The 26,586-nt window shown below is 43.8% G+C and overlaps 1 protein-coding gene across 5 annotated transcripts in view; it reads left to right on the forward strand.

Moving 5' to 3' along the window:
* LOC139583173 (protein eva-1 homolog A-like) overlaps positions 1-26,586 on the forward strand; it is a 168,791-nt gene that overhangs the window by 117,679 nt on the left and 24,526 nt on the right. For 3 of the 5 annotated variants that reach the window (XM_071413981.1, XM_071413983.1, XM_071413982.1), the window contains one exon: positions 20,345-20,488. In XM_071413981.1, the coding sequence (XP_071270082.1) occupies positions 20,345-20,488 (144 nt within the window). Of the gene's footprint in view, positions 1-14,570; positions 15,197-19,899; positions 20,142-20,344; positions 20,489-26,586 lie in introns of those variants that run through there. The other 2 variants (XM_071413984.1, XM_071413985.1) reach the window with 2 other exon arrangements.

Raw genomic sequence — 26,586 nt, forward strand, 5'->3', positions numbered from 1 at the left:
TGTTTTAGGACCATAGAAGAGAGGAGCCACAGATGGATCTAAAGTAGGAAAGAGAGAGGACTGTGTGCCAAGTAGACCTCCCAAACTGTGCCGGTCCAGCCAAACTCTTTAATGACCATGTACACATGCTCATGTATGGGCCACTGGTTGATGCTTATTTATAAAACCCTCTTAGGCCTCACTGGCCCCTATCTGAGATATCTACTGCAGCCCTTATCCTCCACATACAGCACCTGTTCTGCCAGTCACATTCTGTTAAAGGTCCCCAAAGCACACACATCCCTGGGTCGCTTGTCTTTTCAGTTCGCTGCAGCTAGTGACTGGAACGAGCTGCAACAAACACTCAAACTGGACAGTTTTATCTCCATCTCTTCATTCAATGACTCAATCATGGACACTCTTACTGACAGTTGTGGCTGCTTCGCGTGATGTATTGTTGATTATACCTTCTTGCCCTTTGTGCTGTTATAATGTCCAATAATGTTTATGTTTGTACCATGTTTTGTGCTGCTACCATGTTATTTTTCTACCATGTTGTTGTCATGTTGTGTTGCTATCATGCTGTGTTGTCATGTGTTGCTGCCTTGCGATGTTGTTTTCTAAGGTCTCCCTTTATGTAGCGTTGTGTTGTCTCTCTTGTCGTGATGTGTGTTTTGTCCTATATTTATGCTATTTATTTTGTCTTTTTTTTTTTTTTTAATCCCAGCCCCCGTCCCCGTAGGAGGTCTTTTGCCTTTTGGTAGTCCGTCATTGTAAATAAGAATTTGTTCTAGTTAATTAAAGGTTAAATAAAATAAATAAACATAAGGTATACACACGTAGGCTGATCCTATCTCCTGGCTTCTCCCCCACTCCTTGATCAAAACCAGATGCTAGCATAGCTTGTGTTAGCGCAGAGCTCCGCTCGCAAACATCCATTTTAGGAGTTGGCTCTAATAAAGGCAGTAAAGGAGTATTAGCGTAGCTCTGTTATAGGACCGTAACATGGGAGACAGTATAGTGACAGGGTATACAGGACAGTGCCAGGGAGGACAGCAGAGTGAAGGACTAAACAAAAACCTCCCCGTTGTCATTAGTTAGAGGTGAAGACAGATTTTGGGCTCTGTAATTATACCTGGAAAAGCTTACCCAGTCATAACGTCAACACACTGTGGAGTGGAGTGTGGCATGGCCTTAGTGGAGTATAACACACATACGTAAGCGAGCAGAGAACACACACACACACACATGTTCAAGCATTGAGCACACACACATATGTTCTTTCAAGCGGTGAGCTCACAGTCACACACAAACACACATATTTTAAGAAATGAGCACACACACACTCACACACACATTGTCGGTAAATGTTACATTTTTACTGTTGTGTACAGTTCACACACACACTGACCCTGCTGTTACCTACTTTCATTAAACATGGCTCATTTAGTACATTTTATGGGTACGACCATGTCTGTCTGTAGGAGTTTGATTAGGGGGGGACCCACATCACTTCGGATAATGTTTATCTACCTACCTACCTCGTCTGACGACAGGGTACAGAGCCAGAGGTGGATGAGAGAGATAGGAGACAGCTGTTACAGTACTTAGTAGTATTCTAAAGTATACCTGGGGTATAAACCTCAGACATAAACCAGAGGTGGATGAGAGAGATAGGAGACAGCTGTTATAGCAGTATTATTCTAAAGTATACCTGGGGTATAAACCTCAGACATACATCTGGGGTGGATTCACTAAGAACCAAAACGGAAGCGAGTAGGCTGATCTCGTCCAATATGAAACTCACATTTTCTGTGCAAAATGTTTTCCGGCGCAAAACGTTTCCCTACGGCGTGAACTAATGAATACACCCCTGGAGTTCCTACCTGGGGGTTCAAAGATAAAAGGCTGACTTACAGCACTTAAAAAAACAATTCACACATCCTAAAATAAGAAAAGTATAGATAGAATTGGAGCCGTGTCATTAAAGACTTAAGACATATGAGAACGGTGGCATCTCTAATCGTATCTAGTTAGGCCATTTCTCCTGTTGGACTGAATGGCAATCTTATGGGGATGTGGTCTGCATGTGTGTGCTGCTCTGAAGTTGACTGTGATCACACTGTTGCTAGGTCTAGGCTAGGCTTATTCTCTATAGGCATACTTTACACCATGTCTAAACTCATAGAAATAGAATGACTAGAATAGACTGTACATTCCGTGATGGGTGGACCGGCCGCCATATTGAGTATACCTATTCCCAAAGGTAAAAGCATGAAGTTCAACAGTAAATTGTTTTATTTTATTATTTGGTCTGTACATACTATACTGGATACCTGTACTACCAGCAAGAAAGACACAAATGAGCTGGACGCAATGATCCCCATGAAGTCACAGACATGATTTGTCATTCATCAACCATTGTGGTAACCTGCTATTTTAGTGTAGCGAGGCCTAGAAACGATGCACTTTTCACCTTGTCATGCCTCAACGTTTTTTTCCTCAGAAAACCAGGAAAGAATGGATGAGCCAAACTGGACTGAAACCATGATTACATAGACATGCTTTATCAAGTGTGGCCCTATCTGCAACTACAGTATCCAGGAAACCTGAGTGATTTGATCAGAAGAGCCTGGGTTCTGGCTGCGGGATATGTAACGGGATTCGAAACGGGTTTCGAAACGTCACAACTGATTGACACAAAGTTATTTTGTTTTTTCTTGTTTTGTTCGGATGCATCAGATGCCACCCAGGTGATAGACAGATGTGAGAGAGAGGCAGAGAGAAAGAGAGTGACGGAGAGAGAATGTGTACAGCCAGCATTCTATGACTAACTGCCTGTGGTAACGTCGCAAACGGAAAAAGATGACAGTGCAGTGAGGGTTGACTTCTGCCGGTAATTTCATTTCATTTGTCACATGCCTCGTAAACAACAGGTGTGGACTAACAGTGACATTCTTTCTTACTCTTGCTTAATAGACCAAAACAGAGTATTGGAAGAACCTTGGAGTAGTGAAACAAAGAACAGACTACAGAGAACAATTTGCTAATATTAGCTGGACTTGCTGTTTTGTCTGACTAGCTCTGTTAATCCCTAGGTCCCAACAAGCCTGTAGAGTTGAGTTGAACTTATTCATGTCTCGTTCACGTGTCAGCTGTTAGCTCCCACTTACTCAAGTCCCATGTACAGTTTTCTCATGGCACAGCTGCTCTTGCTAAAGATAACTGACTACTTCGGTCCGAATAGGCCAATAGAGTTGAGTAGAGTTAAATCAATCAAATTGATTCATAAAGCCCTTTTTACATCAACAGTTGTCACAAAATGCTTATACAGAAACTCAGTCTAAAACACCCAAAGGCAAGCAATTCAGATGTAGAAGCACAGTGGCTAGGAAACACTCCCTAGAAAGACAGGAACCTAGGAAGAAATCTAGAGAGGAACCTGGCTCTGAGGGGTGGCTAGTCCTCTTCTGGCTGTGACGGGGGGAGATTATAAGAGTACATGGTCATTAAGGCCAGATTGTTCGTTAAGATGTTCAAACGTTCATATATGACCAGCAGGGTCAAATACTAATCACAGTGGTCATAGAGGGTGCAACAGGTCAGCACCTCAGGAGTAAATGTAAGTTGACTTTTCATAGCCGAGTGAGGGGAGGCAGAACATAGATCAGCAGAAACTGGATCAGCAGCAACTGGATCAGCAGCACGATCAGGTGGACTGGTTACGGGGACAGCCAGGAGTCGTCAGGCCAGGTAGTCCTGAGGCATGGCCCTGGGGCTCAGGTCCTCCGGGAGGTGAAATAGAGAGAGATTGGAGACTTAGAGATCACAAAGGACACCATTTTTAAAATGTTGCAAAGATGGAAAAAGGCTACTCTTGAATTTTATATTCTTGTCAAAAGAGAGATCAGGGTCCAGAGTAATGCCGAGGTCTTTCACGGTTTTATTTGAGACTAATGTACAACCAGAGATTCATTGTCAGATCCGACCTCAGATCTCTTTGTTTCTTGGGACCTAGAACTAGCATCTCTGTTGAGTTCATTCATGCCTCATTCATTTCTCAGCTGGCTCTCATTTTAGCTCAGTAGAGAGTCCACAGCTGTGTAAAGGCTTTTTCGGAGTCCAAAGGGACCGGCGGCCCATTGTGACATAAATACCCTGTATCTGAAACCACCGTTTGCGGGGGACGCACAGGCTGCCGTGCACCTCGCCAAAATTCCCAACCAACACGGCTTCATGTACATGGATCAAATCAAATCTATGTTTATTTGTTGCTTACACAGGTATGCAGGTTCAGTGAAATGTCTATATTTAACTAGCTCCAACAGTGCAGTAGAATGTCTCGCAAATGCAATACAAAACACACAATTAATTGAAGCAATCAAAACAAGAAATCAAGAAATAACATTCCAAAAGTAGATATATTAGAGTGAGCATGTGTGAGAATCCATAATATACATATGTGGTGTGTATAGACAGTATTTGGAGACAGAAAATGGTATGTACAGTAGTAGGTATACTAAACTTCAGCAAAAAAAGATACGTCCTCTCACTGTCAACTGCTTTTATTTACCAGCAAACTTAACGTGTAAATATTTGTATGAACATAACAAGACTCAACAACTGAGACATAAACTGAACGAGTTCCACAGACATGTGACTAACATAAATGTCATAATGTATCCCTGAACAAAGGGGAGGTCAAAATCAAAAGTAACAGGCAGTATCTGGTGTGTCCACCAGCTGCATTAAGTACTGCAGTGCATCTCATCCTCATGGACTGCACCAGATTTGCCAGTTCTTGCTGTGAGATGTTACCCCACTGGGGGGAATGGCCCTAGCCCTCACCCTCCGATCCAACAGGTCCCAGACGTGCTCAATGGGATTGAGATCTGGGCTCTTCGCTGGCCATGGCAGAACACTGACATTCCTGTCTTGCAGGAAATCACACACAGAACGAGCAGTATGGCTGGTGCCATTGTCATGCTGGAGGGTCATGTCAGGATGAGCCTGCAGGAAGGGTACCACATGAGGAGGAGGATGTCTTCCCTTTAACGCACAGCATTGAGATTGCCTGCAATGACAACAAGGTCAGTCCGGTGATGCTGTGACACACCGCCCCAGACCATGATGGACCCTCCACCTCCAAATCGATCTCGCTCCAGAGTACAGGCCTCGGTGTAACGCTCATTCCTTCGACGATAAACGCGTATTCGAACATTACCCCTGGTGAGACAAAACCGCGACTCGTCAGTGAAGAGCACTTTTTGCCAGTCCTGTCTGGTCCAGCGACGGTGGATTTGTGGTTGCCGGTGATGTCTGGTGAGGACCTGCCTTACAACAGGCCTACAAACCCTCAGTCCAGCCTCTCTCAGCCTATTGCGGACAGTCTGAGCACTGATGGAGGTATTGTGCGTTCCTGGTGTAACTCGGGCAGTTGTTGTTGCCATCCTGTACCTGTCCCGCAAGTGTGATGTTGATCCTGTGCAGTTGTTGTTACACGTGGTCTGCCACTGCGAGGATGATCAGCTGTCCGTCCTGTCTCCCTGTAGCGCTGTCTTAGGTGTCTTATAGTACGGATATTGCAATTTATTGCCCTAGCCACATCTGCAGTCCTCATGCCTCCTTGCAGCATGCCTACGGCACGTTCACACAGATGAGCAGGGACCCTGGGCATCTTTCTTTTGGTGTTTTTCAGAGTCAGTAGAAAGGCCTCTTTAGTGTCCTAAGTTTTCATAACTGTGACCTTAATTGCCTACCGTCTGTAAGCTGTTAGTGCCTTAACGACCGTTCCACAGGTGCATGTTCATTAATTGTTTATTGTTGATTGAACAAGCAGTGTTTAAACCCTTTACAATGAAGATTTGTGAAGTTATTTAGATTTTTACAAATTATCTTTAAAAGACAGGGTCCTGACAAAGGGCCGTTTCTTTTTTTGCTGAGTTTATATATACAAAAGCATGTGGGCACCCCTTCAAATTACTGGATACGGGCTGACAGGTGTATAAAATGAAGCACACCGCCATGCAATCTCTTTAGACAAACATTGGCAGTAGAATGTCCTTACTGAGGAGCTCAGTGACTTTCAACGTGGAACAGTCATAGGATGCCACCTTTCCATCAAGTCAATTAGTCAAAGGACTGTTCATCGGGAGCCTCATGAAATGGGTTTCCAACCTCGAGCAGCCACACACAAGCATAAGATCACAATGCGCAATGCCAAGCACCGGCTGGAGTGGTGTAAAGCTCGCCGCCATTGGACTTTGGAGGAGTGAAAACGCGTTCTCTGGCGTGATAAATCACTCTTCACTATCTGGCAGTCCGACAGACGAATCTGGGTTTGGCGGATGCCAGGAGAACGTTACATTTCTGAATGGATCGTGGCAGACAGGCTCGTGGTCAAGGCAGGCAGAAAGGTCAGGCAGGTGGGTACAGAGTCCGGAAACAGGCAAGGGTCAAAACCGGGAGGACTAGAAAAAGGAGAATAGCAAAAAGGAGTACGGGAAAAAACACTGGTTGACTTGACTAAACATACAAGACGAACTGGCACAGAGAGACAGGAAACACAGGGATAAATACACCAGGGAAAATAAGAGACACGTGGAGGGGGTGGAGACAATCACAGGAAGAGGTGAAACAGATTACGGTGTGACAAATACAGGATATACATACACAGTGAGTAAAAACAGTATATAAACAGGATTCTTGACAAGACCAGGGTAAAGACAATGGTGCTTGCCTACAGAGCAGCAAGAGGCACTGACCCTCCCTGCCTTCAGGCTATGTGCAAACTCTACACCCCAACCGGAGTACTCCGTTCTGCCACCTCTCGTCTCTTGGCCCTTACGGGAGAGCAGTTCCCAGTCAGCCCAGTCAAAGCTCTTCTTTGTCCCTGCCCATCTTCCCGAAACCATCTGGAAACCCTACCTATTCAAAGAGTATCTTAAAGAAACCCACAGCAACCCAGACCCCCCCCCCCCCCTCCTCCCACTCGGCCCCCGTAAAAATCTAAATGAAATTTAAAAAATAAAAACTTTTGCGCTATTCTCCTTTTTCTAGTCCTCCCGGTTTTGACCCCTGCACTTTACGTTTTGTTCCCCCTTACTTTGCTGATAGCTAATTTGACGAGGGGAAATGTACTTACGTCGCACCTGCTAAATGACAAAAAAATCTAAATGTAGAATATGAGGGGACCAGCGTTGAGTTACTCTTTATACACGGGGAATTAGTCTCAAGGTGCATGCCTGAGTACTGGGAAGGTGCTGAGTCCTTTAACACCGAGTCGTGTGAATGTCCTGGAGGGCAGGCAGTGTGCCCCCAGTGATGTGTTGGGCTGACCGCACCGCGCCCTGGAGAACCATGTGGCGAACCGGCCCTACAGAATGCTCATCTTTAGAAGTTTGGCAGAATTATGTCTAATTTCTTCAGCCTCCTGAGGTTAAAGAGGCGTTGTTGTGCCTTCTTCAAAAATCGAATCAAATGTCTTCATCACGTAGACACTTCACAGCACGTATGAAAGGTGCAGCGAAATGCTTATGTGCTCCCTCAACAATGCAGTACATGAATCAAGGATAAACATGAAAAGAGTTAAGTCAAAAGCAACAAGTAATAGAAGAGGTAGTATCCATAGTAATAATGGACTGTATTTATAGAGTGGGTAGTGGAATCAATATTATATAATAGAACAGCAGCGTTGTGTGTGTCTGTGTCTGTGTCTGTGTCTGTGTCTGTGTTTATGGGTGTTTGTTTGTAAGGGTTGAATGTGTGGGTAGCCAGTACACATTTCTTCTAAAGTGCATATAGTTTCTCCGGTGCAAATGTTTGAGGTGACAGTTGAAGAAATTGCTTGAAATAGCGTTCTGGGAAACCCAACGGTCCAATATTCTAGAACACGGCTGACTTGCCTAGTTAAATAAAGGTTAAATAAATAAATAATCATAATAAGCGCATAAATCCTGTTGGCCGAAAGGCCCATTTTTACATATTTATTAACCTCATTTGATTGGCTGATATTGAGTACTGTATGTCACAATGGAACGCAGAATATCACTGCTCAAAGGCTGTGAACTTTGTAGCAAGCTTTATTCTCGTCTCGTTCATGTCTCAGCTGTCGGCTCGCTCTAAAGATAATGACTTGTTTGGGTCAGAAGAAGCCACCAACATCAGACTGAACAAGCCTCACATTGTCTTTGCCTTAATTTCCTTCACATTTATGTCAGCTAATGAAAGCCTTGTTTTACCAACATCAGGAGCTCTCACTCAATCAGAAACGTTTGATACGAAGTGACTTACAGAATGGCTAAATTGGGCTTGTGTGTGATGAGCTCATATATAAGCCTGATACGAGGGAGAGAGTGAGTTCAGGGCGAGGCACACTTTGATGTCATGGCATTTTAGGCACATCCTTGTTGACCCACCGAGCAAGCGGACACGCCAGATCATGAGAGTAATGACTCAGTTACAGTAGCCTCCTTCCTCTCTGTCTCCCACACGAGTCCAATAAATTGAATGAAACACAAACAGTTAACCCCGCCAAGCCACTGTTTGGATAGGTCATATGTTTGGAGAGGGGTCAAAGTTCATGCGGAGTGAGAACACTGAGACACTGGTTGTCTCTGAAATGGCACCCTAATCCCTATAAGTAGTCCACTATAATATATGGAATTTGTGTGTGTGTGTGTGTGAGATGTTTGTACTATTGCGCTAACGCTAAATAGCATTGGTTCGCAAAACTACCTGTAACTTCATTCATACTGGACAAGGAGAAATAAAAAATGGTATCCGCGAGTCCATCTGCCCCTGGGAAGAAGATAAAGGGCCTCATAACCCAAAACCCAAAGTGTCCCTTTAATGGCAGCAACTGTGTTTCAGAAGTATAGTGTAGTGAACGCTGTCATTGTAAATAAGAATCTGTTCTTGACCTGCCTAGTTAAATAAAGGTTCAATGACTAAAACAGCTGGGATCATGGAGAGGGAGAAATTATTGTAGTGGAGGGGGGAGTAGCTATGGTCTATGCTGTGTGTGTGTGTGTGTGTGTGTGTGTGTGTGTGTGTGTGTGTGTGTGTGTGTGTGTGTGTGTGTGTGTGTGTGTGTGTGTGTGTGTTTTCTCGTGCTCACAGCCAGAGGGATGTGTGGTATGCAATATAGCATTTGGAGAGAGAAAAATACTATGCAATTGAATCCAGGGCAGGGGGCACAGCTGTGTGTGTATATTGGAGGTAGGGTAAGCTCTCCTCTTGCTCCATCCAGGAATGCACCCTACTTCTACCGCCGGTTATGAGTCCAAGGTCAGACCATAGTACAATACGTCAGTCTTTCACCTCAGTTGATTTCCAGGTGGGGCTCAAAGACTTTACAAAGCACCACCCAGGCAACACAATTGTAGCCTTTTGAACACGTTTTATGCGAGGGGCCTTCCTTGACAATATGGTAGGGGATATAGGGCCCCTAAAAGTCGAGTGCTTTCACCAGTCTCCATGTTTCGCCTTTTGATCACAGCTAAAACACATTCCATCACCGAAAAGGGTCAGGACAGCCCAGTAGTGGAATTCATCGTTGGACACCGGTACTGCTCAAATGACCCAGTCCAGAAACCTGTGAAGGTGCTGATGTATGTATACACACACAACGAGAAGGAGTGTGTAGTGAGTGTGTCATGCCCTCACACACATACTAATGCAGACGTTCACACACACACACACACACACACACACTAATGCAGACATGAACACACGCACACGTTCACACACACTCACACATACAGATGCAGACATACACAGAGACACACTCACACAAAAACACATACGCACACACATTATCACAGTGCGAGTGCTGTGATAGATGGAGGGGAGTACTCAGCTGGGAGGATAACAAACATGAGGTTCATGCCAAAGCTGGGCTAGGGTCATATAGGTCCGTATATCCCCGAAACCATTACATTTACATTACATTTAAGTCATTTAGCAGACGCTCTTATCCAGAGCGACTTACAAATTGGTGCATTCACCTTATGATATCCAGTGGAACAACCACTTTACAATAGTGCATCTAACTCTTTTAAGGGGGGGGGGGGGGGGTTAGAAGGATTACTTTATCCTATCCTAGGTATTCCTTAAAGAGGTGGGGTTTCAGGTGTCTCCGGAAGGTGGTGATTGACTCCGCTGACCTGGCGTCGTGAGGGAGTTTGTTCCACCATTGGGGTGCCAGAGCAGCGAACAGTTTTGACTGGGCTGAGCGGGAACTGTACTTCCTCAGAGGTAGGGAGGCGAGCAGGCCAGAGGTGGATGAACGCAGTGCCCTTGTTTGGGTGTAGGGCCTGATCAGAGCCTGAAGGTACGGAGGTGCCGTTCCCCTCACAGCTCCGTAGGCAAGCACCATGTTATGGAAACCACACCCCCATATACGCTCAAACACACACATATACACTCAAATTACACACACTACCCCGATTGACTCAGCGCTCAATCCCCCAATCCTTATTCATAACTACCCCCACCTCTAAACGTAAGGCTCCTCTCTCCATCTTGTTTCTCCATCTTTCATACCACCTATGCTCTGCCCATCCACCCCAAACACACACACACACACACACACACACACACACACACACACACACACACACACACACACACACACACACACACACACACACACACACACACACACACACACACACACACACGCTGCCCCAATCAACTCCTGTCAGCTGTATACTGTTAAAATGGGCTTTAAATAAATCCCCCTGGTGAGACTTTCTGACACTCTGAAATCATATGAATTGCTATGATGAGTGGGGGAGGGGGAGAGATGGAAGGAAGGAAGAAGGGAGGGTGAGAAGAAAAAATAGAGGAGAAAAGAAGAGTACAATTTCAACACCTCAGGCTCCTGCCCTGTTCACCTATGTCCTTCCTCTGGAATGCTATTAGCTGTGAGTTATTGTGTGTGTGTGTGTGTGTGTGTGTGTCTGTGTCCGCCATGCTCTGCTGCCAATCTCTCCCTCCCTCCCTCTTCCTTTCATTCTCCTCTTCCTCCTCTATTACTCATTCTCCTCTTCCTCCTCTATTACTCATTCTCTCTCTCGTAGAATGAATGTCCTTCTCCATCCTGCAGCTGTTCAGAGATGGTTCTCTGTGATCCAGAGTCATCGGATCAGTTTAGCTTTTTAGACCACAATGAACAACACAGATCCTATATCGCTGTTTTATTTGCTTCTCCCAAATAAGTCATCTTGTGCTATTGAGCTTAAGGTGATGGAGAAGCAACTTTTCGAACGACATGGTCTTTGTCAGGGTGTTACCATAGGGAGTTATGGCCCTTTGTGGCTCAGTTGGTAGAGCATGGCGCTTGCAACTGCAGGATAGTGGGTTTGATTCCCGGGACCAGCTCTAAGTCAAATGTATGCATGCCTATAAGTCGCTTTGGATAAAAGGGTCTGCTAAAAATGGAAAAGTTACTAATTCATAGTGTGTTACTATACCATAGTACTCCTCTGGCTCAGAGAACAGCTTTGTCATAATGTTGTTGTGTTCTGCACCAGTCAGCATATGCCCCCGTTCTGCACACACCCACTGCTGTACTCCCGTGTCCAGTAAAAACAAACCATAGCTGTGCCAGTATCAACACCGTCTATTGTTGTACACTCTAGGGTCGGCTCCAGTAACCATGCTGATCCCGCTCTCCCCCCCCCCCCTCTATTTTCCTTTCTCTCTCTCTGTCTCTCTCTCAAAACAAATCAAACGTTATTTGTCACATGCGCCGAATGCAACAAGTGTAGGCCTTACCGTGAAATGCTTACTTCCAAGCCCTTAACCAGCAATGCAGTTCAAGAAGAGTAAAGAAAATATTTACCTAATAAACTAAAGTAAAAAATAATAAAAAGTAACACAATAACATAACAATAACGAGGCTATATACAAGGGGTACCGGTACCGAGTCAGTGTGCGGGGGTACAGGTTAGAGGTCATTTGTACATGTAGGTAGGGGTGAAGTGACTATGCATAGATAATAAACAGCGAGTAGCAGCAGTGTACAAAACAAATGGAGGAGGGGGGGGGATCAATGTAAATAGGCTGGGTGGCCATTTGATTAATTGTTCAGCAGTCTTATGGCTTGGGAGTAGAAGCTGTTAAGGAGCCTTTTGGTCCTAGACTTGGCGCTCCGGTGCCGCTTGCCTTGCGGTAGCAGAGAACTTGGGTGACAGGAGTCCTGACAATTTTATGGGCTTTCCTCTGACACCGCCTATTATATAGGTCCTGGATGGCAGGAAGCTTGGCCCCAGTGATGTACTGGGCCGTACGCACTACCCTCTGTAGCGCCTTATGGTCAGATGCCGAGCAGTTGCCATATCAGGCGGTGATGCAACCGGTCAGGATGCTCTCGATGGTGCAGCTGTATATCTTTTTGAGGATCTGGGGACCCATGCCAAATCTTTTCAGTCTCCTGAGGGGGAAAAGGTTTTGTCGTGCCCGACTGTCTTGGTGTGTTTGGGCCATGATAATTTGTTGGTGATGTGGACACCAAGGAACTCGAAACTCTCGACCCGATCCACTACAGCCCTGTCGATGTTAATGGGGGCCTGTTCGGCCCACCTTTTCCTGTAGTCCACGATCAGCTCCTTTGTCTTTCTCACATTGAGGGAGAGGTTGTTGTCCTGGAACCACACTGCCAGGTCTCTGACCTCCTCCTTATAGGCTATCTCATCGTTGTCGGTGATCAGGCCTACCACTGTTGTGTCGTCGGCAAACTTAATGATGGTGTTGGAGTCGTGTTTGGCCACGCAGCCGTGGGTGAACAGGGAGTACAGGAGGGGACGAAGTACACACCCTTGAGGGGCCCCAGTGTTGAGGATCAGCGTGGCAGTCGTGTTGTTGCCTACCCTTACCACCTGGCGAATGCCCGTCAGGAAGTCCAGGATCCAGTTGCAGAGGGAGGTGTTTAGTCCCAGGTCCTTAGCTTAGTGATGAGCTTCGTGGGCACTATGGTGTTGAACGCTGAGCTCTCTCTCTCTCTCTTTCGCATTCTCCCGTCTAATATTCCCACTCCCTGTGGTGTTCCAGAATGGGCTCCCGCTGCACCGGTAGAGCAGGGAATTAGAAGGTAGGATCGATGTTTTGGGAAGTTGGAGGTTTTTGCGACTGTGTCATTTCAGAACTGGCAGCTTCGTCGGGGGAGATTTATGCGCTGTGTTTCTCACTGTGTCACACACACACGTACAGACAGACACGCATAGAGACGCACGCAAACACAAACACACACATTCACTTTGGCACACACACAAAAACACACTTTCTCTCTCGTGCTGGATCTATATTGCTTGGCAATATGTTAAGTGTCGTCGGCTGCATCCAACTGTCCAAGTCAAGTAGTTTTACTGTTGACCGTTATTTCCCATGCAACCGACAGTTGTTTAAAACGGTGGTCCTTGCTGATTCCTAGTAGTCAGTGCTGTGAGCACACTAAGAATTCACAGTCATGTGTGTAGTTGTCTTATGAGTTCTAACGCGCTATCTTTTTGTGTGCACAGGAATATAAGAATGTGAGTGTGTTTGTGAAGTTGGGAGTGTTGAAAGTGTGTCGGTGTGTGCGTGTGCGTGTGTGTGTGTGTGTACATGCGCGTCTGTGTGTGTTCACTAAGTGACAGCAGGGCCATCGTCACCCAGCGTCTCCCAGCTGTGACCTGAGGCCACATGTGCTGCCAATTAGGACCAATCAGAGCCCTGTAATGAGGGTGGGGGGAGGGTCCGACCCATGATTAGTGTGTCAGACTGATGAGAGAGGACAGGGGAGGGAGGGGGAGGCCAGGAATCATATTTCTCTCCCTCTCACTATTTTCCCCGTTCTGCTGATTTGCTTTGATTTGTGTGTGGTGGTAGCAACGGTCATCAAAATTGTTCAGGTTTTAAAAACAATTCTAATAAATGTATAGTTGGACAATGGATGAAGGAAGATACTGCACATTTTCACCAAAAAAAAGATCAATCAGATATTGACTGAATTATAGAACATTTTACTGGCACGGACAAATAATGGAGTTCAGGGATTTTGGTGGGAATTCAGGTCTTAAATGTATGTCAAATTTCACTTATTTTTTTTGTTAAAATAAAGAAAATATGATGTGCATTTTTTGCATAAATACACTAGGTGTATATGCATATATGAATAAATGAACATAAAGGGGTGGAACCGGGCAGCAACCACCACAAACCTGCCCTGTCCCACGCCTACCTACACTCACCTGCGCTATCTAGACTGCCTCGTTAATTACTCCGGTTGTCATGTTCTGTTTCAAAATTGTGTGTCAATAGCAGAATACCCGCAGATGAAAAAATCAACACACTTGGCTCTAGATTACACCTATCTATACATACTTTATATTGTTTGCGAGATCAGACATAATATCACTATAATCCGAGTGTTCATTTTCAGAAGTAGCTTTCATTTCGGTGCATCTCATTTGTAAACACAAACATTTACACCCTTCAAAATAAAGTTATCTTTCTGCTCTATTGTGACGCAAGTGTCGAGACGATGCGTTAAATCCCAGACGAAGCTTTTAGCTTTCTTATAGATGCTACGGAAAGACAATGTATTCAATTAAGCCCATTTCAGCCATTCCCGGGGTGTGTTTGACAGGTCATTACAAACATTTCTGTGTTCGTAACGTTAACAGGAAAAAAGTCGGCAGGCAAAAGCAAGAGTACGAATGAGTCGCAGGAGTAAAATGAAAGCGATCAATCCGGCAAGATTTAAATGACAAGTGGATTTTGCACCTCTCAAACACAGGAAATACTCTAGATGGCTGGAAAAGACAGATCCTCCGGTGGGTGGGGGAAGCGCGTTGCTAATGGTAGGGTTGGACTTGCCGCGCCACCACTCCGTATGGTAGATGGGGGAGGGTTGGGGCTGGAGTAAGATTCAGCTGAGCTCTTTTTTTGAAATGTTTTCTTCGTTTTCTGCAGTCTATGGAGTTTTGCCACTGAGTGTTCAACTTTGCTGCTGCACATGTCACCTACAAAATATACCCAATCATTATATCATTACGTTATCACTGCAAGATTGTCTTTTCTTGGACATTCATCTCCATTTGTGGCTAGCCCTATACACGCCACAACCGCGGGTTTCCACACAGCCTTTGAAACAGTTCAAGTTGAAATGAATGGACTGAATGAGAGCCTGAACAGATCATGCTGTAAAGGTCTTCAGAAAAGTAAAACTAAGGTAATGGTTGAAGCTTTGTTTGTGGTGAACTATAATCTACAATGTACAGAGTTCTGCTGTAAGGATCTTCAAAAGGCTGAAACTGAGATCACTGTTGAACATTTTGTTGTATGTGGTGAACATGCTCTATAGCCTAAAATATAGTTAATTAATAGTCCTAGTTTATAGTGTATACTGTATGTTTGAGGTTATATATGAGTACGGTATGTTTGAGGTTATATATGGGTGTGTACTGTATATTTGAGGTTATATACAGTGGGGAGAACAAGTATTTGATACACTGCCGATTTTGCAGGTTTTCCTACTTACAAAGCATGTAGAGGTCTGTAATTTTTATCATAGGTACACTTCAACTGTGAGAGACGGAATCTAAAACAAAAATCCAGAAAATCACATTGTATGATTTTTAAATAATTAATTTGCATTTTATTGCATGACATAAGTATTTGATCACCTACCAACCAGTAAGAATTCCGGCTCTCACAGACCTGTTAGTTTTTCTTTAAGAAGCCCTCCTGTTCTCCACTCATTACCTGTATTAACTGCACCTGTTTGAACTCGTTACCTGTATAAAAGACACCTGTCCACACACAATCAAACAGATTCCAACCTCTCCACAATGGCCAAGACCAGAGAGCTGTGTAAGGACATCAGGGATAAAATTGTAGACCTGCACAAGGCTGGGATGGGCTACAGGACAATAGGCAAGCAGCTTGGTGAGAAGGAAACAACTGTTGGCGCAATTATTAGAAAATGGAAGAAGTTCAAGATGACGGTCAATCACCCTCGTCTGGGGCTCCATGCAAGATTTCACCTCGTGGGGCATCAATGATCATGAGGAAGGTGAGGGATCAGCCCAGAACTACACGGCAGGACCTGGTCAATGACCTGAAGAGAGCTGGGACCACAGTCTCAAAGAAAACCATTAGTAACACACTACGCCGTCATGGATTAAAATCCTGCAGCGCACGCAAGGTCCCCCTGCTTAAGCCAGTGCATGTCCAGGCCTGTCTGAAGTTTGCCAATGACCATCTGGATGATCCAGAGGAGGAATGGGAGAAGGTCATGTGGTCTGATGAGACAAAAATAGAGCTTTTTGGTCTAACTCCACTCGCCGTGTTTGGAGGAAGAAGAAGTATGAGTACAACCCCAAGAACACCATCCCAACCGTGAAGCATGGAGGTGGAAACATCATTCTTTGGGGATGCTTTTCTGCAAAGGGGACAGGACGACTGCACCGTATTGAGGGGAGGATGGATGGGGCCATGTATCGCGAGATCTTGGCCAACAACCTCCTTCCCTCAGTAAGAGCATTGAAGATGGGTCGTGGCTGGGTCTTCCAGCATGACAACGACACGAAGCACACAGCCATGGCAACTAAGGAGTGGCTCCGTAAGAAGCATCTCAAGGTCCTGGAGTGGCCTAGCCAGTCTCCAGACCTGAACCCAATAGAAAATCTTTGGAGGGAGCTGAAAGTCCGTATTGCCCAGCGACAGCCCCGAAACCTGAAGGATCTGGAGAAGATCTGTAGGGAGGAGTGGGCCAAAATCCCTGCTGCAGTGTGTGCAAACCTAGTCAAGAACTACAGGAAACGTATGATCTCTGTAATTGCAAACAAAGGTTTCTGTACCAAATATTAAGTTCTGCTTTTCTGATGTATCAAATACTTATGTCATGCAATAAAATGCAAATTAATTACTTAAAAATCATACAATGTGATTTTCTGGATTTTTGTTTTAGATTCCGTCTCTCATAGTTGAAGTGTACCTATGATAAAAATTACAGACCTCTACATGCTTTGTAAGTAGGAAAACCTGCAAAATCGGCAGTGTATCAAATACTTGTTCTCCCCACTGTATGAGTACTGTATATTTGAGGTTATATATGAGTACTGTATATTTGAGGTTATATAAGAGTGGGTACTGCATGCTTGAGGTTATATATGAGTGTGTACAGTACTGTATATTTGAGGTTATATATGAGTACTGTATATTTGAGGTTATATAAGAGTGGGTACTCCATGCTTGAGGTTATATATGAGCGTGTACTGTACTGTATATTTGAGGTTATATAAGAGTGGGTACTCCATGCTTGAGGTTATATATGAGCGTGTACAGTACTGTATATTTGAGGTTATATACGAGTGGGTACTCCATGCTTGAGGTTATATATGAGCGTGTACAGTACTGTATATTTGAGGTTATATACAAGTGGGTACTCCATGCTTGAGGTTATATATGAGTGTGTACAGTACTGTATATTTGAGGTTATATAAGAGTGGGTACTCCATGCTTGAGGTTATATATGAGTGTGTACAGTACTGTATATTTGAGGTTATATATGAGCGTGTACTGTATGTATGTATTTATTCCCCTCTGTATTTATTCCTTTTTCTCTCAGCATTGTTGGGAAGGCCCCGTAAGTAAGCATTTCACTGTTAGTCTACACCTGTTGTTTACGAAGCTTGTGACAAATAACATTTTATTTGTTTGGGGTTATACAGTGCCTTCAGAAAGTATGCACACCCCAATGACTTTTCCCATATGTTGTTGTGTTACATCCTGAATTTAACATGGATTAAATTGAGATGTTGTGTCACTGGCCTACACACAATACCCCATAGTGTCAAAGTGGACTGGTGTTTTTAGAAATGTTGACAAATTAATATAAAAATGAAACGCTGAATCTTTATTCAATAAGTATTCAACTCCTTTGTTATGGCAAACCTAAATAAGTTCAGGAGTAATCATTTGCTTAACAAGTCACATAGTACGTTTCATGGACAATAATAGTGTTTAACGTGATTTTGGAATGACTACTTCATCGCTATACCCCACACATATAAAAATATGTAAGGTCCCTCAGTCGAGCAGGGAATTTCAAACACAGATTCAACCACAAAGAACAGGGAGGTTTTCCAATGCCTTGCAAAGAACGGCACTTATTGGTAGATGCGTAAAAAAAAAACAGACATTGAATATGCCTTTGAGAATGGTTATTAATTACACTTTGGATGGTGTATCAATATACCCAGTCACTACAAAGATACAGACATAACACTCTCTATATTTTCAAGTGGCTGCATCATGTTATGGGTATGCTTATAATTGTTAAAGGTGCACTATGCAGAAATCGCTCCACCATTTCCTGGTTGCTAAAATTCTAATAGTTCACTTAATTTAAATTTATGTGACAAAACAAGCAAGTCTAGTGTAGAGACTCATTGTACCATCTAAACCGTTGAGAAATATATTTTACATAACCAAAAATATTGTACAGTAAGCAAACATAAGAACAGTAAGCATAGAAATAGCACAAAAAGAACAGATCTACCACTTCTTAGACTTGCTTTCAATGAGAATGAAAGATATATCTCACATTTCTATGTGAATTTTGTCTCGGGCGCACAAAAAGTTACATATTGTAGCTTTAAGGACTGGGGAGATTTTTATTATACAAAATAAAGGGAATGGAGCTAAGCACAGACAAAATCCTAGAGGAAAACCTGGTTCAGTCTGCTTTCCACCAGACACTGGGAGATGAATTCACCTTTCAGAAAGACAATAACCTAAAAGACAAGGCCAAATCTACAGTGGAGTTGCTTACCAAGTCGACATTGAATGTTCCGGAGTTGCCTTGTTAAAGTTTGGACTTAAATCGGCTTCAAAATCTATGGCAAGACTTGAAAATGGCTGTCTAGCAATGATCAACAACCAGAGCTTGAAAAATGTTGAAAAGAATAATGTGCAAATATTGTACAATCTAGCTCGTAGAGATTTACTCAGAAAGACGTACAGCTGTAATCGCTGCCAAAGGTGATTCTAACATGACTCAGGGGTGTGAATACTTATGTAAATGAGATAATATTTCTGTATTTAATTTTCTATTAATTTGCAGAGAAAGTAAGGCCTCTATGGGCTATGTGAGGTCTGGGTCGGGTCTTTTATTGTATCTTTCTTGGAGAGCAGCCCAATACTGTCTGTTTGTTTATACACCAAGGGCTTTCAAACAAATATTCCCCTTTTCTCCCCGAATCACATTTTGAATTTGTCTTTTGTTGTATGAGTTTTCATTATTAGTGCCTGTGCTACTGCTGAGTTTAGTTGTTTTTGTGCGGGCCAGTGGAAATTGGAGGGCGGGCAGACAGACAGACAGACACACGGACGGTTTTGTAGGCAATAAATCATCCGTGATAGGGACAGACACAGTGACCAGAGATTGCGGTCAGGTCGGACTCGTAAAACCACATGTGAGGGGAAGGAATGTATGACCCCGTTGCATTGTGGGTCCTGTGTGTATGTCTGGGTCGAGTGTGCGGTTTTCCCCTGACTCACGGGATGTTGTGAAGCAGTATGGAGGGGGAGGTTAGAGGGGAGAGGAGCGTAACTTTCGGGAATAGCCAGAAGAAGTGCGTCACTGGTTGTGACTCTGTTTGTCCTTCCGCCCCCCCCCCCTCTCTGTGTGTCTCTCTCCCTCTTATCTTTCTCTTTCTCTGTACATGAGCAGAGCATGACATTCACTGAGTGTACAAAACATTAAGTACTGCTCTTTCCATGACAGACTGACCAGGTGAAATCTATGATCCCTTATTGATGTCACTTGTTAAATTAACCTCAATCCGTGTAGATGAAGGGGAGGAGACAGGTTAAAGAAGGATTTTTAATCCTTGAGACAATTGAGACATGGATTGTGTATGTGTGCCATTCAGAGGGTGAATGGGCAAGACACCAGGCGCACCGGTTTGAGTGTGTTAACTGCAGCGCTGCGGGGTGTTCATGCTCAACAGTTTCCTGTGGGTTTCAAGAATGGTCCACCACCCAAAGGACATCCAGCCAACTTGACAACTGTGCATTGGAGTCAACATGAGTCAGCATCCCTGTGGAACGCTTTCAACACCTTGTAGAGTCCATGTCCCCGACGAATTGAGGCTGTTCTGACGGCAAAAGTGGGTGCAACTAAATATTAGGAAGGTGGTCCTAATGTTTTGTACACTCAGTGTATGCTGGGCTGAGGTATTCGGTTTGAGATTTAAACGTCACTCTCTCTCACTATCCATCTCACTGTCAGGGAGTAGAGAATCATGTATTTTTCTAATCAATTTGGTTTGAAATTCAAACTTTCCCTCCATTCCTCCCTCCCTCTCTCCAGTCCCAAAGAAGTTGCTGCTGCAAGAGCCCAACCCCAGAGTGGCAGTGTACCCCCCGTCACCCAGTGCCCATGACCCAAACGTGGTTGGAGACAGCGCCCTTCCTGATGGGACCTCGGTCATAACTTTGGATTCTTTGCTCTCAGGTGAGCTGCTACATACCCATATGCGGGCATACACACACACACACACACATAGGTGAGAGACCACACACACAGATGTAGGTATGTGCATGCAGAGACACTGTCACACATACACAAATGCATGTGCATACACACGCACACATACTGCATGTGCACAGCCATGCACGCATGCACGCACACTCACGCATATGCAAACACACACAACTTTTACACTAAACAACCCCCATACACATTTGTTTCTTCCCTTTAAAGAAAATGGTAATCGTATTTCATAATTTGGACATTAACTTTTTGATTGGACAGAAGGAAATTACAGAGGGAGCTAGATGTTAGTAGGGCTTAGACAGGGCAGTCGGGATGGGGCTCGTGGGGGGGGCGGAGTCGGCAGCAATTACACTAAACCAGACTCCGGCACCCCCAAACATATATTCTCAACAAGAGCAAAGAGAGAATGGTTCAAATATACTCCTATTTGAAGTCAGTGTTCAAATATATGCCCCCCAGCATGTGCAGTAATTTTAGTTTGTTCTGTCATTTGTCTAGCAAGTCAGAGAGAGAACATTGTTTTCACCAGCATGAATGGGTTGTTGTATGTTCATCAGAATGTTGGGCTCCTGTCCTTTTTTGTATTGTCATCAAATACTAATGTCATTTCACCAAGTTCCCAGGACTCAGAGAGAGAGAGAGAGAGAGGGGGGGGGGGGGGAATTGAGTGAGAGAGAGGGGGAAATTGAGTGAGAGAGAGGGGGAAATTGAGTGAGAGGGGGAAATGGAGAGAGAGAGAGGGGGAAATTGAGAGAGAGAGAGGGGAAATTGAGTGAGAGAGGGGGGAAATTGAGAGAGGGGGGGATTGAGAGAGAGAGAGAGAGACAGAGAGAAAGGGAGGAAATTGAGAGAGAGAGATATCAACCTGCACATGTCCTCTACTGTATACTTATTGCTATTGTTCAATGTATGGTTATTTTGACCCTCGGTTATTGTTGTTACTGTTGTCCCATTGACAATTTTGATTCTTATTATTTTCATATTGTAAATATCAAAAGTAAGCTTTGGCAATATGTACATTGTTATGTCATGCCAATAAAGCAAATTTAATTGATTTTGGAGAGAGAGAGAGAGAGAGAGGGAGAAATTGAGAGAGGGGGGGGGATTGAGAGAGAGAGGGGGCTATTGAGAGATGGGGGGAATTGAGAGAGCGAGAGAGAGAGAGAGAGAGAGAGATGAGGGGAAATTGAAAGAGAAAGAGAAGGGGCTTTTTGAGAGAGAGGGGGGGATTGAGAGAGAGAGACAGAGAGAGGGGGGAAATTGAAAGAGAAAGAGAGGGGGCTATTTGAGAGAGAGGGGGGCATTGAGAGAGAGAGACAGAGAGAGGGGGGAAATTGAGACAGACAGAGAGAGATAAATAAGCTCAACTGGACACCTTAATGAGGCAGTGAATGAACTGAGAGAGAAAGCCCGCAGGGCATTCTATGTCATTAAAAAGCTAATTCAAATTGAAATACCTATTAAAATTTGGCTAAAACTAATTGAATATGTCATTGAACCAATTGCACTTTATGACAGCGAAGTGTGGGGTCCACTTGCAAAACAAGATTTCATCAAATGGGACAAACACCCCATTGAAACCCTGCATGCAGAGTTCTGTAAGATTCTCCTGCATGTCCAGAGGAAAACTACAAACAATGCATGCAGGGCAGAATTAGGCCAATATCCACTAATAATAAAAACTCAAAAAAGAGCAATTAAGTTTTGGAAACATATAAAATACAGTGCCCCCCTCTCATATCATTACCAAGTCCTGCAATGCCAAGAGCTGAGCAAAGAAAAGAGTCCCCTCATCCAGCTGGTCCTGGGGCTGAGCTCACAAACCTGTTCTATTAACACACTGATGCCTCAGGACCAGAACATCCAATCAATCAGAATAAACAAAATTACAACACAGTCAAAACAAAACTACATTGCTTATTGGGAAACACAAGCACAAACACAAAGCAAAATGCAGTGCTATCTGGCCCTAAATCGACAGTACACAGTGGCTAAATATTTGACCATGGTTACTGATCAAAACCTTAGAAAAACCTTGACAAATTACAGGCTCAGTGAGCACAGCCTTGCCATTGAGAAGGGTAGACACAGGAAAACCTGGCTCCCTGTAGAGGAAAGGCTGTGCAACCACTGCACAACAGCAGAACCTGAGACGGAGCTGCATTTCCTGACAAAATGTCAAAAATATAAAACAATTAGAGAGTGTCATTTCCCCAAATTTGAAACCCTTATTCAAGGTTTCAAAGACCTCTCTGATGAGGATAGGCTACCCGTCCTGTTGGGGGAGGACGCAGAGAGCTGTGGGTTGGCAGCGCACTACATTGCTGCCTGCCATAAGTTGAGGGACAGTGTCTGACAGACCAATCAACCTGCACATGTACTCTACTGTATGCTTATTGTTATTGTTCAATGTATGGTTATTTTGACTCTTGGTTATTGTTGTTACTGTTGACGCAGGAGAGGTTAGACGGAGTGGCATCCTGGTCAGACTTCGAAGGCTTGCACACCACCTACCGCTTCCGAGTATATTATTCGCCAATGTCCAGTCTCTAGTCAACAAGGTGGACGAAATTAGGGCAAGGATTGCCTTCCAGAGAGACATCAGAGATTGTAACATTCTCTGTTTCACAGAAACATGGCTATGTTGTCAGAGTCGGTACAACCACCGGGTTTCTTCGTGTGTCAGACCGATAGAAACAAACATCTCTCTGGTAAGAAGAAGGGCGGGGGTGTATGCTTCATGATTAACGACTCATGGTGTAATCATAACAACATACAGGAACTCAAGTCCTTCTGTTCACCTGACCTAGAATTCCTTACAATCAAATGCCGACCACATTATCTCCCTAGAGAATTGTCTTTGATTATAGTCACAGCCATGTATAACCCCACCCCCTATCCTGAGGCTGCTTTTATTGTAGATGGGGGTTTTAACAAAGCTAATTTGAGAACAAGGCTACCTAAATTCTATCAGCACATTGACTGTAGCAATACACTGGACCACTGCTACTCTAACTTCCGCGATGCATACAAGGCCCTCCCCCGCCCTCCCTTCGGCAAATCCGGCCACGACTCCATTTGCTCCTACCGTCCTATAGGCAGAAACTCAAACAGGGTGTACCAGTGACTAGAACCATTCAACGCTGATCTGACCAATCGGAATCGACGCTTCAAGATTGATCACGCGGACTGGGATGTTCCGGGAAGCCTCAGAGAATAACATTGATTGATACGCTGACTCTGTGAGTAGGTTAATAAGGAAGTACATTGGATATGTTGTATTCACTGTGACTATTAAAACCTACCCTATCCAGAAACCATGGATAGATGGCGGCATTCGCGCAAAACTGAAAGCGCGAACCACTGCATTCAACCATGGAAAGATGTCTGGAAATATGGCCGTATATTAACAGTGTAGTTATTCCCTCCGCAAGTGAAATATCGGTATAGGGACAAAGTGGAGTCGCAATTCAACGGCTCATACACGAGACGTATGTGGGGTGGTCTACAGGCAATTACGGACTACAAAAAGAAAACCAGCCACGTCACAAACACCGACGTCTTGCTTCCAGACAAACTAAACACCTTCTTTGCCCACTTTGAGGATAATACAGTGCCACCGACGCGTCCCACTACCAAGGACTGCGGCCCCCACTCTCCTTCTCTGTGGCCGACGTGAGTAACACATTTAAACTTCTTCGGGATCGGTGTGTCCCTTCCACCGGACGGTTGAGCTAACGTAGGCTAATGCGATTAGCATGAGGTTGTAAGTAACAAGAACATTTCCCAGGACATAGACATATCTGATATGGGCAGAAAGCTTGTTCATCTAACTGCACTGTCCAATTTATAGTAGCTATTACAGTTAAATAATACCATGCTATTGTTTGAGGAGAGTGCACAATTTTGAACATGAAAAGTTATTAACTTCTAGTTCCTCCCAAACCCGGATCCGGGAGCACCCCCCACAGTAAAAAAGCTGACTAGCATAGCCTAGCATAGCGTCACAAGTAAATACTAGCATCTAAATATCATTAAATCACAAGTCCAAGACACCAGATGAAAGATACACTTCTTGTGAATCCAGCCATCATTTCTGATTTTTAAAATGTTTTACAGGGAAGACACAATATGTAAATCTATTAGCTAAACACGTTAGCAAAAGACACCACTTTTTTTTACTCCACCAGTTTTTTACTCCATCAGTAGCTATCACTAATTCGACTAAATATAGATATATGTAGCCACTAACCAAGAAACAACTTCATAGGATGACAGTCTGATAACATATTTATGGTATAGCATATGTTTTTTTAGACAAATGTGCATTTTTCAGGTATAAATCATAGTTTACCATTGCAGCCACTATCACAAAACTCACCAAAGCGACTAGAATAACAACAGAGAGCAACGTGTATTACCTAATTACTCATCATAAAACATTTCTTAAAAATACACAGCGTACAGCAATTGAAAGACACAGATCTTGTGAATCCAGACAATATTTCAGATTTTCTAAGTGTTTTACAGCGAAAACACAATATATCGTTATATTAGCATACCACATGAGCTAACATCACCCCAGCATTGATTCAAGGCAAAAAGAGCGATAACGTTATCACCACCAAAATATATAAATTTTTTCACTAACCTTCTCAGAATTCTTCAGATGACAGTCCTTTAACATCAAATTACACAATGCATATAGAGTTTGTTCGAAAATGTGCATATTTAGCATCACACATCGTGGTTATGCAATGTAATCAGTCAAAACATGGCATGCATTCTGGCCGGCGCCATCTTGGAAAGGCACCTAAGTTTACGATTATTTATCGATTAAATTGACTAAAAAAATACAGGTTGGACAGCTAATGAAAGATGCATTAGTTATTAATGCAACCGCTGAGTTAGATTTTTAAAATTAACGTTACTAGACATACAGTGTGCGTTACAGCCAGACTAGTGCCGCAATAATGGCCGACAAATGCGTTTACATTTTTCCACATAAATACGGAATAAAATCATAAATAGCTCTTACTTTTGGACGAGCTTCCATCAGAATCTTGGGCAAGTTGTTCTTTGTCCAAAAGAATCGTTGCTTTGTTGTAAAACGTCCTCTTCAACTTCGGAACTAGCAGCTAACAATAGCTACGTGGCACACACATGTCCAAATCCTCAATGCGCAATACTACGAAAATTCAGAAAATAGCAATATACTCGCATAAACTGATATAAATCGGTTTAAAATAACTTCGTTATGATGTTTCTAACACCTATATCGAATTAAATCACAGACGGATATATCTTAGGCCGATAACGAGAGCTTTTGAGCATGCCATTCTGATGTCCTCTCTTGCGCCTTGACGAGCGTCCAAAAGAAAGGACATGTCACTCCATGGCCTTTTATAAACTCTGAGAAATACGTAGAGACTCCATTCCACTTCTCACTGGTTACTGACATCCAGGGGAAGGCGGGTGCAGTTCATTTCGACCCATAGGGCACACACAGAGCTTTAAACTGATCTGAGAACAGAGCCTAGTTTTCTGACCTTCGCATGTCCTGTCATGATTTTCGCTGTAGAAAGAGTTCTGGTTCACCCACAGACATAATTCAAACGGTTTTAGAAACTAGAGATTGTTTTCTATCCAATAGTAATAATAATATGCATATTGTACGAGCAAGAATTGAGTACGAGGCAGTTTAATTTGGAAATGTAAAAAAAAAAATAGTGCTAACAGCTCCCCCTATTGACAAAAGGTTAATAAACAAATGATCCCATCTGAACAAGAGGAATACCTATGTAAGAATGTTGTTTATTGACTATAGCTCAGCATTCTGCACCATAGTACCCTCCAAGCTCATCATTAAGCTGGAGGCCCTGGGTCTTAACCCCGCCCTGTGCAGCTTTGTCCTGGACTTCCTCACGGGCCGCCCCCAGGTGGTGAAGGTAGGAAACAACATCTCCACTTCGCTGATCCTCAACACTGGGGCCCCACAAGGGTGCGTGCTCAGCCCCCTCCTGTACTCCCTGTTCACCCATGACTGCGTGGCCATG

The sequence above is a fragment of the Salvelinus alpinus genome, chromosome 8 (assembly GCF_045679555.1).
Source record: "Salvelinus alpinus chromosome 8, SLU_Salpinus.1, whole genome shotgun sequence".
NCBI lineage: Eukaryota > Metazoa > Chordata > Actinopteri > Salmoniformes > Salmonidae > Salvelinus > Salvelinus alpinus.